Source organism: Leuciscus leuciscus, assembly GCF_965113295.1.
Source record: "Leuciscus leuciscus genome assembly, chromosome: 16".
Taxonomy (NCBI): domain Eukaryota; kingdom Metazoa; phylum Chordata; class Actinopteri; order Cypriniformes; family Leuciscidae; genus Leuciscus; species Leuciscus leuciscus.
In genome coordinates this window covers 25,659,459-25,674,622 of record NC_138740.1, presented here as the reverse complement: position 1 = coordinate 25,674,622, position 15,164 = coordinate 25,659,459, and the positions used below count along the sequence as shown (strand labels likewise).

The 15,164-nt window shown below is 41.0% G+C and overlaps 1 protein-coding gene across 11 annotated transcripts in view; it reads left to right on the top strand.

Moving 5' to 3' along the window:
* rimbp2a (RIMS binding protein 2a) overlaps positions 1-15,164 on the top strand; it is a 79,146-nt gene that overhangs the window by 53,441 nt on the left and 10,541 nt on the right. For 7 of the 11 annotated variants that reach the window (XM_082141891.1, XM_082141896.1, XM_082141892.1 and 4 more), the window contains 11 exons: positions 2,417-2,594; positions 3,106-3,254; positions 4,145-4,224; positions 4,702-4,811; positions 7,660-8,460; positions 9,616-9,767; positions 10,321-11,211; positions 12,643-12,771; positions 12,900-13,046; positions 13,137-13,245; positions 14,068-14,193. In XM_082141891.1, coding sequence (XP_081998017.1) covers positions 2,417-2,594; positions 3,106-3,254; positions 4,145-4,224; positions 4,702-4,811; positions 7,660-8,460; positions 9,616-9,767; positions 10,321-11,211; positions 12,643-12,771; positions 12,900-13,046; positions 13,137-13,245; positions 14,068-14,193 — 2,872 coding nt within the window. Of the gene's footprint in view, positions 1-2,416; positions 2,595-3,105; positions 3,255-4,144; positions 4,225-4,701; positions 4,812-7,659; positions 8,461-9,615; positions 9,768-10,320; positions 11,212-12,642; positions 12,772-12,899; positions 13,047-13,136; positions 13,261-14,067; positions 14,194-15,164 lie in introns of all 11 variants that reach the window. The other 4 variants (XM_082141893.1, XM_082141890.1, XM_082141895.1 and 1 more) reach the window with 3 other exon arrangements.

Sequence of the window (15,164 nt, the reverse complement as noted above, 5' to 3'; positions counted from 1 at the left end):
TCAGTTTTTTTCTCATTAGAGACATACAAACAACATGGACCACGGCACCCCTTACGAAAAAGAAGTTTATTCAAGTGTGCTATTAGTATTCTTTAAAACTAAAAACAAGAAAGTATTATTTTATCTACTTTTTATATACTTCTCAGAAATATACTTAAAATTGCACTTAAGTATACTTGATTTATACTGACAGAAAAGTCTAAGCATATTTGGCCTATACTTGTACTCAATCTTTTGATCGAGATATACTTAAAAGTATAATTAAGTATTCTAAGTATACTTGGCTTGTAGTTGTGTTTATTATTTTGATTGAGTAGCCTATTAAATACAATTTCACGCATAGTTTTACATAGGCTACTGTCTTATAATCTTACATGGTTTGAAAATATTAATTTATAAAGAAAACAGATTTTTTTTTGTCACAATTTACTCTTTCCAAACCCATATATTTTGAATTTACTCCTACTATTTACTGCAAATAGCACACAAAAGCACTATAAACGCATTGAATACTCTACATTCACAGTTTTCTGAGACCATAGTCATAGCTTTGTGTTAAGAACTGACTGAAATATAAGTCACTGTTAACCGATTACCTTCCAGTAAGAACAACATTAGGGGTAAGTAAATAATGACAGAATTTTCATTTTTGGGTGACCTGTCCCTTTAAAATCATTGCATTATTGTGTGCCAGTTGAGTATCTGCGTTGCTACACTCATCTGTGTGGCCATGAATTGTTGCTGTTGAAGAGTTAAGAGTTTAACAAACAAAATTAACTTTTCCTGTGGCTGTGACAGGCTGTTGCATCAGGTCTTTTGTTGTTGGGGTAAAACTATGACCTGGTGAAATTATGGCTGCTTTTCCACCGTCGGGTCGATCGGTTCTAAGAATGGTCAGGAACGGTTCCAGTTATATTTCCACTTGAGCTTGGTTCGGCGCAGCACAATTACAAACCGTTTTCTCTTTTTTGGCTAACAGTGCTGGTAGAATGTGTCGCCACTCAGGATTGGTCACTTTGTCTGTTGCTTGCCCTGGCTGCCAGTTTCTTTGTAGCTGGCTAAGTGCACTATTTGAGTGAAGTTATCGCAAGTTAATGATAACATTAAAATAAATATCTGATCATCCTCCATAACGCAGTCGCTGTTTACATCTCATATCGTCTGTGAGTCTTGCATTACCAAGGCAATGACTGACGCATTTGTATTACACTCCAAAGATCTCTGTTATCAGCCCTACAGGGGAAAATGAAACTATATCCGTACCGGCTGGGCCGGATTGGCACAAAATAGAACAGTTAAGCAATGAGAACATTTGGCCAGACAGTGGAAAAGTTTAAGTATTATGATCCGTTAGATAATACTCTTAACCTGTGTGTGTGTTTTCTTTATTTATTTATTTAAACCTCTTTATGCCTTTGGCACTAAAAAGTGCTCTCACTGCATGCTTTGATGCAGTTGCTGTGTTAAGCCATTATTCATTTGCTTTCCTGATAATATGCATTCAATTAAATTAATTTATCTTTGGTGTCTATTCACAAGCAGATAATTTGTCGTTCTTTTTTTTTTTTTTTTTTTTTGTCATATTTATAAACTATGGATATTTTTGTAGCTCAGTGCTTCTCAACCAGTAGTTGGTGATCCAGAAGTGGTTCGCAAGAAAAAAAAACAATGCTAAATGCAAATGCAGCTAAGTCTATATCTGTTCATAATCACACAGAACGCATTTTTTCCATTCCACTGCACTTCCATATTTTTCTATGTAAACATGCACTGACTAGACGAATGCATTTGACTGTTGTGCTCGCGTTTCATGCCTTTTGCAGTGTCTTGTGCATGACACAGCGTTCTAAATTCAGTGTACTCAAGTTAAAAGTTAAATTTGAAAAATAAAGTGACTGATTTTATTTTTGTTCTGCCCTGGATCTCACGCTTTTAACCACTAAAGTGTGTTGTTTCTATGATCCCTTAAGGATATCAGATTAAATAGGCTTATTAACTTCTAAAAGGGGAAAAACAATTCCCATATCATGTTCTTATTGTCACAGGCTGTGCATTCAATGAAACTTTACAGCATTTTGTCGCAAATGTATTCAATGCTGGGTAATATGTCTAATAGCAGGGATTTAGCTAATGATACAGTATTTGGCCCAGTGTTTGTTCCATGTGCTAGGCTGATAAATCACACTTCTGCTGTGTATGTGTTTACAAAATTGTCTGTTTTCCTGTCAATAATTTTGCATATTGTTGGGTGTAATTCTGTGTAATATTGCTGGTTCCTGAAGCCAAACCATTTGAGAACCACTGCTCCAGTTCATTGTATTTCTCCTGTGTATTTATTCCTATGTATGATATAAGCAATTTGATTTAATCTTTTGAGTAACTCTTTCCTGTGTATTCCTTACTCTGTCCCTCAAAGGTCAAGGTTCATGACTTAGAGCAGAAATGCCGGACACAGAGTGAGCAGTGCAATATTTTGTCAAAAAAGCTGGAGAAATATCACCTGGGGTCAGACACGGAGGATACGCTCGACATTGACTCTCAGGAGAAAAACTTGAGCAACAGTTACAACAACCTGCAGCACCAGGCAGAGAAAAGTGAGCAAAGCATTTTTTTTTCCATAGTATTAGCATGCTTTTTTTTACTTTTCTTTCTTTAAAGTGCCTTGGAGAAGTATGTACAGTAAACAACATTGAATATATTTATTTCCATGGTGTGTATTCATACTGTCACAGCATGTGTAGTCCACAGAGCAAGATGCATGACACAGAATGAAATATACACACTTGGAGAACTTCAGAAAAAACACTACACATCAAACATAGATGTTAATGCGGAACACATAACTGAGAAAACTGAAGGCTTAAATACACTGAAGCTGTGAATCAAAGAAACAGGGAAACCATAGTAACAAATTACTAGAACTCAGGCAAAACAGTGACAAGGAAAACTAAGACAAAGAAACCCCAGAGGGGGGAAATCTATTATTTTTAATTGTCTTCTCATCTAATGTTTTTTTCCACAGCCTTATTTAAATCCATTTGTTCAGATCCCTCTTATTGTTCAATAATCAAAGTCATTGATTTCCATTATAACTCATGCTTGCAGGTGATGAGAGATCTGACGGAGCTCCACTGGTCTCAGATTTGTCCATAGTACAGCAACACAAGATTGACAAGCCAGAGCAGCTGTCGGTCAAACCCACCGTCCAAACCCAGAGTCGCTCCAGCAGCCCCATGCAAGCATCCCTCTCAGAGGTTTGTCTCCCTCAGCCAACCACTCATCACAGCTACACGGTGATCATTCGGTTAACCGGTTGCCACGAGCAGATAGCAGTATCTGTTTATCTGCCTGTATTTTACTCAAGAGAGAAGAAATGTGCTCATTTCATGCTTTTATAATTGGCCTCTCTCTCTATAATTAGATACATAAATGACCTCATATCAGATGTTTGGGTGGAAGACTGTCTGATGCTTTAGGAAAGAAATTCAATTGTTTACTGTATGTGTAAACTAAACCACTAATTTAAGCATCTAAAGTCTCAGTGGAATGTGGACTAAAAAGATACATTTAACAATTAATTGTGAAAAGTGTAATTGTTTTAATGTTAAAATATTTACTTTTGTCTCGACTATAAAGCATTTAAATTATTAAATTGTTTATTTTGCCAATAAACTGTAAACACTATGACTTCTATAAATCTTCTATAAAATGATGCTTCTATAAAAACATTGTGCTGTCAGCCAGCCTGACACAGCCAAATTGGCTCAACCAATGGCGTGAGTTCTTGACCAATGGCAAAACCTGTTTAAAAACAGTAATTGTTTTTGCAGTTCCGTTTGGTGATGCAATCACCACCATAGAAATTACGCACTTCAGCTTTATATTTTCCCTGGCTATGTGATTGACATCAATGCAAATAGGTAATAATCATCTCCGCTCTGTGCACTTAATCATACATGAATTAGATCATCCATGAACACATGCATGCACTGTGCACATTGGGAGCAGGACTGTAAATAAAAGGATGTTATGTAATGATCCTCACACAAACACTCTCATAGTACATTGCCATAGTACATTTATGTTGTGATGTGTGGAATTTAAAGATAAAGATCAAGTGTGTCAGCTGATTTCCTCTGTCCAGATGGATAATGAGGTGAGACCAGCTCCAAGAACCAAGGCAAGATACACTGGTCAGGTCCGCCTCTGCACTGCCCGCTACAGGTACTTTTCTTACCGCTTACCCTCTATATACAGTATATAAAAGTACTGTTCAAAAGTTTAGGGACAGGTATGAAAGCGAGGCTGTGAGGGATCGACTTGCTTTTTTAGACTTACTTAGACTTACATCTGCTGTAAAAAGCTATATAAAGCTCCTAGATCACTTATAATTTTCCACAGCTTATATTGTCGGGAGCTTTTTGTCTACTGAAATATTTTGGAAAGATATTTTTGCAGTGTTTCATCAGCTTTGTAATTCAGCTTTGCCATCACAGGAATAAATTACATTTTAAAATATATTAAAATAGAAAACAGTCTTAATGTTCAGTGTACAAAAACATTACAAATCTTACTGACTTTCTGAGCAGTAGTGAAAGATATGTATTACACGCATATTTGTACATATACATATATATGTGTGTTTGTATTTTACTGTTTTCTTTGTTTTCTTTCCCGCTCACTGTCTGGTGTTTTGGTCAGTTATAATCCCTATGATGGACCTAATGAGCATCCAGAAGCAGAGCTCCCTCTTGTGGCAGGGAAGTACTTGTACGTTTATGGGAACATGGATGATGATGGATTTTATGAAGGTAATTGATTTATGATGTGAGAGGTGTAATTAATGTTGAAAATTAAGAGTTTAAATTAAGAAAATACCTGGGGCCTGATGTATAAACGTTGTGTACGCACAAAATGGGTATAGAAATGTGCATAGGCAATTTTCCACACACCAGGGACGTTTCCTCCAAAGAGGCAAGGGAGGCAGGCAGTGCCTCCTCAAAAAATAGGATGAGAAAATAATTAATATTACAAAAATAAAACAACGCAAATATTACAAAATTTGACACTAAAAAGTGTATAAATCACTGTCCAACAGCAACACCAGAAGGTAAAGTTACAGCAGGACGCCACGTATCTCGTGCCTCCCCTGAGCCTATTGACTTTTAACAGACCCCCTAAAGCGTGCGGTAGGGGGTAATTGTGCACGAATGGAGGAAAGTCACATGAGAGGAGGCAATGCCTACATCGCAATGTGATTGGTTGTGATTGGTTTGTGCTATAAATCCTGCCAATAAAACCAGTGCTATAAAACCGGAGAATTGCTAGGCCTCCTCTCACTATAGAGACATATAACATCCAACATCCAACCTCACTCCACCTGGATAGCAGTTCTCAGTAGTTAGGCTCCAGACGAGCCTCCTTGGAAGCTGTCCTGAGTGTGGAGCACAGTTAGGCCTCCTCTCGCTTTAGAGAGTCGTCATGCTGAGGCCTCCGTTCTTAGAGCTCAGCTAGGCAGTGGGAATGAGTTACAGGCTCTCTGTAAGCCTTCTTGGTACTCCTGGGTTGGGAATGTTGTTAGGCCTCTGCTCGCCTGAGCTGCTGGCCCTATTATGTAGCTTCCTTGACAGGTGTAGGATGTAGTGCTGAGGCCTCCGTCCCATGAGCTCAGGCAGGGGCTAAGCTGCTAGGCTCTCTGTGTGCCTCCTTGGCTACTGCACTTAAACTGGATCGCTATAGAGTAATCCTCTGCTCCCCTGACTCTACCTGGATAGCGAGTTGTTACGCTCTCTGTGAGCTTCCTTGGGAAACTGTCCTAGGAGTAGAATGTGGTTAGGCATCATGCTGAGGCCTCTGTTCTCAGAGCTCCATTCAATGACGACATTCCCTTAAAGGTATTCTCAGGAATACCAAACCCTTGAGCTCTGCCTGTGGACTGAGTTTCTTTTTTGACTTAGCCTTGCAGGGAAGGGAGGATGATTTTTAAAAAGAATAATAATTTATTAAAAGAAAAATGATTTTTAAATAAGTGTGAGTTTTCCTACATCTACATCTTGCATAATGTTTTGGTCATCACATTAAAAATAACATTTAAATATGATATTTGATTTTTGAAGTGCTGGAAAAAGATGTGTGACGTACTTGAAAGCATTTTACTATTCCTGCCAAACTTTCATGGTTACAGTTAGTGTTACTACAGTAAATCTATGGTGAATGTTGCTGATCTGTGGACTTAGAGCCTATATCTAGTTCTTTCAAGGCACAATGTTTCTCCTGGTTTCCACGCCAGCGCTGTTTGATCTAATAGAGATCTACGGTTAATAACAGATACATTTGAATGCTTTTCACTAGATCTCGCAGTGATGTTATTACTTCTGTGGCAAATTCAAATGCTTTCTTTACTGGATCTTAGTGCTTTGTATTAACAGTGTTGCTTGATCAAGGTCGGCTCTCGCTGCACTAACATTGGTCCAAACTGAGCGTGAAGCACAAAATAATGAGTAGCGTAGTTTTCGTTCCGCTTTCATTACGTTTGCCATTTGATGTTGGGCAACGTTGTGGTGGTCGCGCCATCTTTATCTTCGCAGTCCACTTACAAATCACGTTAAAATGGAAAGCGCACCTTCAGTCAACATGATGTGGAGAGCGCAGTTCATGGTTGCATAGCAACGAGTCAACGACAGACGCCAACGGGAGCGCAAGCTCTTTGGAAAGGAGGAGAAAGCGACACAGCCGCGCTTTCCACACGTTTTTAGACGCGATATGTGAACGGCCCCTAAGATCTACGGGCGATGGGCGCGCATTTTAATGAAAATATCGAGCACTATATCGAATTTTTTTTTATATCGTTACCGACAATGGTGTAACATCGATAAATACCGATACCGTTTTATCGCCCAGCCCTAGCGCAAGCCTGGACTTTCTCTAATAGAGTATGCAGCTCTAGCTTTGGCTGTAGGGAATTAGTCATGAGCCGCTGGTGTGTACCTCAGGGATGGGTACACCTTTAGAGTATTTGACTTTAATGTGAGCCGATGAGGCACTCATCCCTTCAGCATGGCGGAGGGGGCATTCATTCCCAAAGTGTCCTTGAGGGGACACAGTGCCAGTTCCCATTCGAAGGGGAACATCTCAGGTTACGCATGTAACCATGGTTCCTTGAGAAGGGGAATGGGACACTGCGTCTCCTTGCTTCAGGTATTCCTGTGCATGTCTCCTTTAGATAAAGAAGTGGATGACCTGTTCTAAAGGTGCCCCTTTTATGCTCCCAGTCGCATCATTAGTACGTCATAGTACGGCCAATATCAAGTTCATTGTCGTGTTTTCACATGTGCTTCAGACACTGGCGATGCCCAAAGTGTCCTCTAGGGGTCTCGTTTCACTTCTCAGGGAACCATGCTTACATGCGTGACCTGAGATGTTTATACATGAGGCCCCAGATCTATAATCATCCAACATCTAAAAAAAATCCTAACAACTTATTTGCTAATGGACACTAGAGGATAAATAAGACATAGATAAGTAACAGTGAATTTAATCAGTAAGCATTACCTGACAGCGTGTATAATAATGACATGCTTACAAAATTCATCACAATTACATTTTATGTAACGAGATCTGTTGCAGCTTATAAGATCTTTCTTTTTGACTTTGTTCCAGGAGAGCTGTTGGATGGGCAGCGTGGCCTGGTTCCCTCTAATTTTGTGGAGTTTGTCCAGGACAAGGAAAAGCCATCTATCGACGGAGAAGAGGAGCAGGGCAGGCTGGAGCAGAGCTGTCTGAGCCTGACTGCTATAGATGGAGCTGCTCCTCTGGACAGCCTTAGCAGTGATGCCCTCGACCACTGCAGCAACGGGACAGGCACTCTGGACGGAGAGGAGCTGGGCGACAACATCGTGCCTTACCCTAGGAAGATCAACCTGATCAAACAGCTGGCAAGAAGTGTGATAGTGGCCTGGGAAGCGCCTCTGGTGCCCCTCGGTTGGGGCAACATCAATGGCTACAATATCTTAGTGGATGGGGAAGTACGTTCCTCTGTGCCATTTGGGGGCAGGACCAAACTGCTTCTTGAGAAGCTAGACTTGACTGCTTGTACCTACCGTGTGTCGGTACAGAGCGTGACAGACAGGGGTCTTTCCGATGAGTTGCGCTGCACCTTGCTGGTGGGCCGCAATGTTGTGGTGGCCCCCACTGGCCTGCGCATGGACGACATCTTGCGGGACTCCGCTGAACTTTCATGGCTGCCCAGTAATAGTAACTACTCACATGTTGTGCACTTAGATGGTGTGGAGCATGCTGTGGTCAAGCCGTGCTCTTACAAACTGCGTTTTGTGAACCTGAAAGCCGCCACAGTGTACAAGGTAAAAGTGTTGGCCAAACCTCACCAGGTGCCCTGGCACATGCCCCTTGAGCAGAGAGAGAAGAGAGAGGCTGGGGTGGAGTTCTGCACCCAGGCTGCAGGCAAGTTTCAACTCTAATATTGTTCAGATATCGCGCCAATGTTGACCGATTGAGATGCATAGGATGACTTTTGTTTTTAGATTAGATTGTGATCCACAAATTCATATCAGATCCAATTTGATTTATTTGTGATTCATTTGAGTGTATTTCATTTATAAGGTATTATTTAATGTTACTCTGATATTGCTGTTTTTTTAAACTATTTATTTAAAGAACCTGCTGATATGTGTCGTTCGTTCGTAAATTAAACTACACTGTTGCGCTGTTTGTGTTTGATTTACTAAAAAGAACCAGTTCATAAGAGTCATGTGATTGTGAATTGAACTACACTATTCAACCTACACTATATGTTTCTGACTAACAAAAAAAAAAAAAAAAAAAAAGAGTAAATTGTTCTTGAGGTGGACTAGAATAGTTGTGTTGAATGCTTGGTTTTGCAGCCTGTGAGAATATCTAAAAAGAAAGTCCATTATTTTTGCAATATAGGCTACAGTTTTTGATTGCATCACATTCAATACATACAGTGAAAACACACAGGATTGCTTGGAACACTATTACAGGGAACCTTCTAGCTTAGTACATTAGGAAAATATTCGTATTCTTTTTTTTCTGCTTTTTTTTTTTATTACATTAACAAGTTCTACAGTGTACAGTAGAGTTAGCTCAGTAGAATGCAGTTACAGAAAGTGCTGCTGAACAAACGGATTTTCACACAGCCACTGAAAATAGGCAAAGAGTAAAATACTAATCTTGGCATTACAAGAATCGACATCAGGATTTATTAAATGAAGATCAGAAAATCAGTATTTTTACCCACTAAGGCTAACACTCACATCTGACCTAAACAGAGCATTCACAGTCTTCCCTGAGATAGACAGAAAACAGCTATTTTTGTTGTTCTGATTAGCACAACACTCCACTTAACATAGTCGAAGGCAACCGAAAAAGATTTAGTGAGACTAATTGGATTAATTAATTACTTGAGATACTTGGAAGTAATATATGCCCTTGTGCCATTATTCAGCTGTGAAGCTGTTGGAATGACCATATTACTGTAAACTTGAGCTCAAGCAAATTAATCCAGTGAACACAATCCTTTCTAAATATCATGCATTTATTACTGTAAATATCTGGTGGCTATCTGTCCCTCCCCAGGACCCCCTCTGCCTCCTCAAGAAGTCCAGGTCCAGTGTGGACACGCCCCAGGGGTCCTTCAAGTGCGTTGGAAGCCCCCTCTAATGACACCTATGGGAACCTCCAATGGTGCAAGTGTCATTGGCTATGCAGTGTGCACTAAGGGTCAGAGGGTAAGTATGTGTGCATCAGCAGTCATATCAGTGGTGACATTTACAGTATGTGACAGAACAGTTCTTGGCTGCATGGAGGCTAAAAGTCATCAAGACCTATTTTTATCAAAAAGTCATAATGATGCCCCCTGTTGTTGGAGAAGGGTGGTTCCAAACATTTGAATTCGTTGTTTCTGGTGTTTTTGTGTAATGAATTTTAAAGGTCTTTCTTTTATGTTATTTGGGTTATTTATGAGAATGTTGATTCTAAACTTTAATCCAGTCAAATTAGTGAATTTTTTTTGGGAAAAAAGGTCCATTGTCTATTGTCAGTAGTGCACTAGTGTTGTACGAAGCACAGCTCACACAGAAGTTACTTTCAAAGCAATCAGCTTTCTGTTGCTCAACGCAGCAAATTTGCTGGATCAACTTAATCCCTTTGCGAAATCTGCTTGGGGAAATCTTTCCTAATTGTGTGGATTCCTACTGAAATTACTGGATTTCGCCCATGAAAAATTAACTGAACCATGGTAAATGTGACTGCACCTTAATGCTAAAACTAATGCCGTTTCAGATCGCTGAAGTGTTGTATCCAATGGCAGACTATGTGGCAGTAGAGCTGAACCGTCTACAGTGCTTGGAGGCCCGTGAAGTTATCGTCAGGACTTTATCAGCACAAGGGGAATCTCAAGACTCCCATGTCGCCGTCATTCCAAACCACCTGCTGGTGCCTCCTCCTAAAGCCCTCCCTCCTTCTCACCACATGCAGTCCTCTCTCCCACCCCAGCAGTCCCAAACGATGCCTCCCCATCCCCAAATACGGTCCCTTCCACCTCACCCTGGACACCAACCACCCAGCCATCTCCAACCCCTCACCATTCGGCCCAACCAGCCCCCATCTCACCTCCATCCCCACCGTATGCCCCATCCCACACAGCCCTCTCCACCCCACCTCCAGCCTTTACAACCACACCCAATCCCTCAACCTCAGCACACCATGCAAATGCCCCAGCCTCAATCGTCCATGCCCATGCCCCAACCCCAGCAGCCCATGCCTATGCCTCAACCCCAGCAGCCCATGGCCATGCACCAACCCCAGCCGCCCATACCCATGCTCCATCCCCAGCCAGCTATCCCGATGCCCCAGCCTCACATTCCTCAACTGGCCCTTCCCCAATCCCAAAGACCACTAAGTGCCAGAGAGCTGGAAACCAAAGAGCCAGGGCCAGGAATGATTAATCATGGAGGGGGCCCACCTCAGCCATGGGAGCCCAGCTGCTCCCCATCAGGCATGCCCACAGGCCTGCCACACGGACACACCCTGGATGCCCCGGCCTGCCCGAACCGCCGTTCCCCGTCACCTCAAAGGATCCTCCCTCAGCCCAGGGGTACGCTTATTCCTGACACTGTGGCCAAGGCTATTGCCAGAGAGGCAGCCCAGAGAGTGGCTGCAGAGAGTGGACGGGTGAGTCAATTCAGCAAAAAGCATGTAATGTACAGTGGTTGCAAACCAACCTTAACCCTAGAATGCATGACCCAAAAAAACCTACATGAATAATGGGGGTCAAAACGACCCATATTGGAGTCATTTTATTATTATTATTATTATTATATTTTATTTATTTTTTAATTTATACTTTTATTTAAATTTTATTTAGATTTTTATGTTCTTAGTTAGTTAACCCAAATAATACAATTCTGTCATCATTTACTCATGTCATTCCAAACCCATGTCGTTCATCTTCGAAATTCAAATTAAGATATTTTTTTAATGAAACCTGTGTGGTTTCTGTCCTTCCATTGAAACTCCAGGTTACCAAAACTTAGAAGATCCAAAAAGGCGTTGTAAAATGAACTCGTATGAATCGAACGGTAAGCCAAATATTGTAAGGAGAAATGACAGCTTTATATATGATGAACAAATTTAATTTAGGATTTTATTTACATCTAAACAATAATCGACACACACATATATAGAGCACATCACATTTGGTAAACACAAAAACTCAAACGTGTATGCATGATGCACAAGAATCAATGACTAGGTTTGACACACACAAACTTCTGTGTTTACCAAATGTGATGCACTTTATGTATGTGTGTTTGAATAGAAGCCTAGTTACATCTGTTCATCATAAAAAGTGACCAAAGTCTTATATATATTGATCAAATATTTACCAAAGTCTTATGGGTTTGGAACCACAAGAGGGTGATTAAATGATCATTTTTGGGTGAACTATCGCTTTAAGTGTAATTAAATGATTTAAATGAAATTGATTATATATTTACAGTGTATACTTAACAGTATTATGAATATGATTATATGCATGTTTAAATGTTTCTGTAATTTTCTTTTCCATGTACATACACAATAAAACAGTAATTAAATATACCTAATAACTATAACTAACGTGGTTATGTGAGAAATTTGAATTTACTGGCAACTTTTAATTTATAGATTATTTTGTTTATAGATTTTTTAGCAAATCTATAATAATTTATTTATAGATTATTTTGTGGATAGACAAATGTGATGAATTTTTATTATTATTATTATTATTGACAAAAAACCCATGGTAAGTTAGAATAGGATGTCATTTTGACCCCCTTTATGAAGACATGGGGTAGTTTTTCTGATCCTATGAACACATATAGTTTTGCTGAGGCTCAATATTTATGAGAAATACATCAAATATCAGTTAATCAAAATAATCAAATAACATCCTATCGGGTCAATTTGACCTGTTTATGCATTCTAGGGTTAATATGTGCAAATGAGAACTCTTTATAAGGGTTCATGAACATACAGAAGATTAGATATTTTGTCAGTACATAACCTCAGCGTTACTGTCAGATCTCTTTATTAAGACTTCTGAAAGTACTTTAATATATTTAGATGGAGAGGAGAAGCCAGGGCTTTTACTCTCAAAATTCAGATGAGGAAGAGGATGAGGAAAGCTATCAGGCCTGCAGAAGAGGAGCATCTGTGGATGACTTCCTCAGGGGCTCAGAGCTGGGCAGGCAGGTATGGCAGTTGAAGTGATTGCCTTACCATACAACCACAGGCATAAGAGGCGAATGTCAGCATTGAATGCTTTGGTTTGCTGTATTAGCTTTGGATTGTCATTTTCTCTCACAATCTGCATTTCACAGTCTCATTACAGTCACAGCGAGGAGTATCATACGGACAGCAGTCGAGGCTCGGACCTCTCGGACATCATGGAAGAGGATGAGGAGGAGTTGTATTCTGAAATGCAGCATGAAGAAGGCAGGCGACGAAACTCCCACAATGCACTTAAGGTATCGCAGAAAGCGAAAGACATCTCACAATATCCCAATGACATCCTGGTTTGCATGATTGTAACTACTTTGCTTTCTTCCCGATTCAAGACCGGAGGCAGCACTCAATCTTCGAGTCAGCTGGATCGGGACTCATACCGGAAGCCATCTCACCGAGGTCCTCAACCTCAGCGCCGACCCCTCACGGTCCCATCCATTGGTCAGTGCTCTCCTAGTAAGAGACAGGTCCAGGTCCTTGTCCAAGACTTGCTTTCAGGGCCTGTCTGTCCTCCTGCTCCACATTGTCTCTTTTTGAACTGTTAAACGTCCATAAGCTTGTCAATGTGTACCAGACCACCACTGTGTGTTCCAACCATAACCATATCCTGTTGCTTTCAGCCATTATAATCCTTTCTGAATCTTTACGTCTCTCTTAAGGGCTGCGTCCGAAATCTAAAAAATGCTGGCTCTGCTGGCAGCAATATAGAGGTAGGAAGGCAACAAGGCATGTCCGAATCCAGTGATCGTGTCTCATCCAGTCTTTTGGGAGACCTTCATCTGATAAATTTAAGGCAGCATAGATAATATCCCACAATCCTGTGCGTTCAATTCTGTGACAGTTGAGCTTATAAATAAAAAAGTTGCGGTTGGTGGTCAGTTTGTGTGTAAATGTATGTTTTTGACCAACTTTTTCCACTTTTGATGTCATTTCTAGTGAGAAGTTAATATTGTTGTAATTAAATATTTGTTTAGTTACCACCAAAGCTCTCTCTATTTTGTTGTAGATCGTTAAACTGTTATGCTGCTTCAAAAAAGTGCGTCTGAAATCACTAGTTTCGGGAGGTACCTTCATAAGCAAACGCTGCCTGCAAAGTCATTGCCTGATAGGGCAGCAAGGCAACAAGTCAGCTGCCTAAGCTTTCGGACGCAGCCAAGGTTTCCCATAGAGATGCCAGTGTAGTTAGGTGTCTCCATCCTGGGGAGGTTGATGCGGAAAAGCCTTCGCATGGTATAACGACTCTTTGATTGGTGTTTCCCTCAGAGATAACCACTGAGAGTAACAGTGAAGGGAACCTCTCTCCCGTCAAGGAGGATGTTTACTATGGCAGTGTAGCGCGGCACAGGACATGTTCCTCCCGGAGGCACGGGGGACGCAGGCCGCCTTATGGTACGTGTTGAAGCTGCAGCATTTAGAGTGGGGTCCGAGGAGAAAGAAAATGGCCAAACGCATGAAACTGCACTGGACTGCACCAAGATGGAAGCTTGTGTTGGAAGTGGTGCTGAAAGATAGCCATTAGCAACATGTTTGCACAGAGAATGCTCCTCCCCCTTTGCACTGCCCCACCAATGGATGCCTGCCAAACCTCCCTCTTTTCAACCTGACCACTCTCATTCTTTTACTTTGGCCATGCATGACTGAATGGTGAAAGTTAAAGGGTGGCATCTTACGCCGAACGAATGCCATCAAATATGTACATAGGTAATGGTTGACCAGGAAGAGAAAGCAAACGGTTCCTTGGCATCGACTGCAAAGGCAACTGTGTGGAATGCACATTGGGCATGTTGGAATCACAATCTAGCACAGCTCCGTAGATGTGTCAGGGAGAAAAGGAAACAGGTGTAGTTTTATCCGGGACTAATTTGCCCCATCTGATGGGTCTTTCTCAGATCCAGATCTCTGCATGGTTACAGTAGCTCAGACTGCGTTTTCTCTCTCTCTCTCTCTCTCTCTCTCTCTCTCTCTCTCTCTCTCTCTGTCTGTGTGTGCGCCTGTCAGGAGCTTCATGTTTGGCTTGCTGTTCATCTGTAATTGGCTGCCATATGGGTGTTTCACTCCCAATCGCCACATACCCACACACACAGGCAAACACACACAGTGACACACATCATAGCCATCATATTACTGTAAGAAATGTCTGTTTCTTTCAACCCACCCAAGATGTGTTTGGCAAATAAATGGATTGTGCAAGTATGGAGCGTAATTTCACTCCATTGGACTGAATTGCATGCTTATTCACACTTTCCATTATTATACACGGAGATAATAATATTTATACTGTTTGTTACTTGCTTCAAAATATCCTCTGAATCCTTTAAAAAGTCTTGTAAGCTTATACCATCAAGTCATGCCTACTGTGT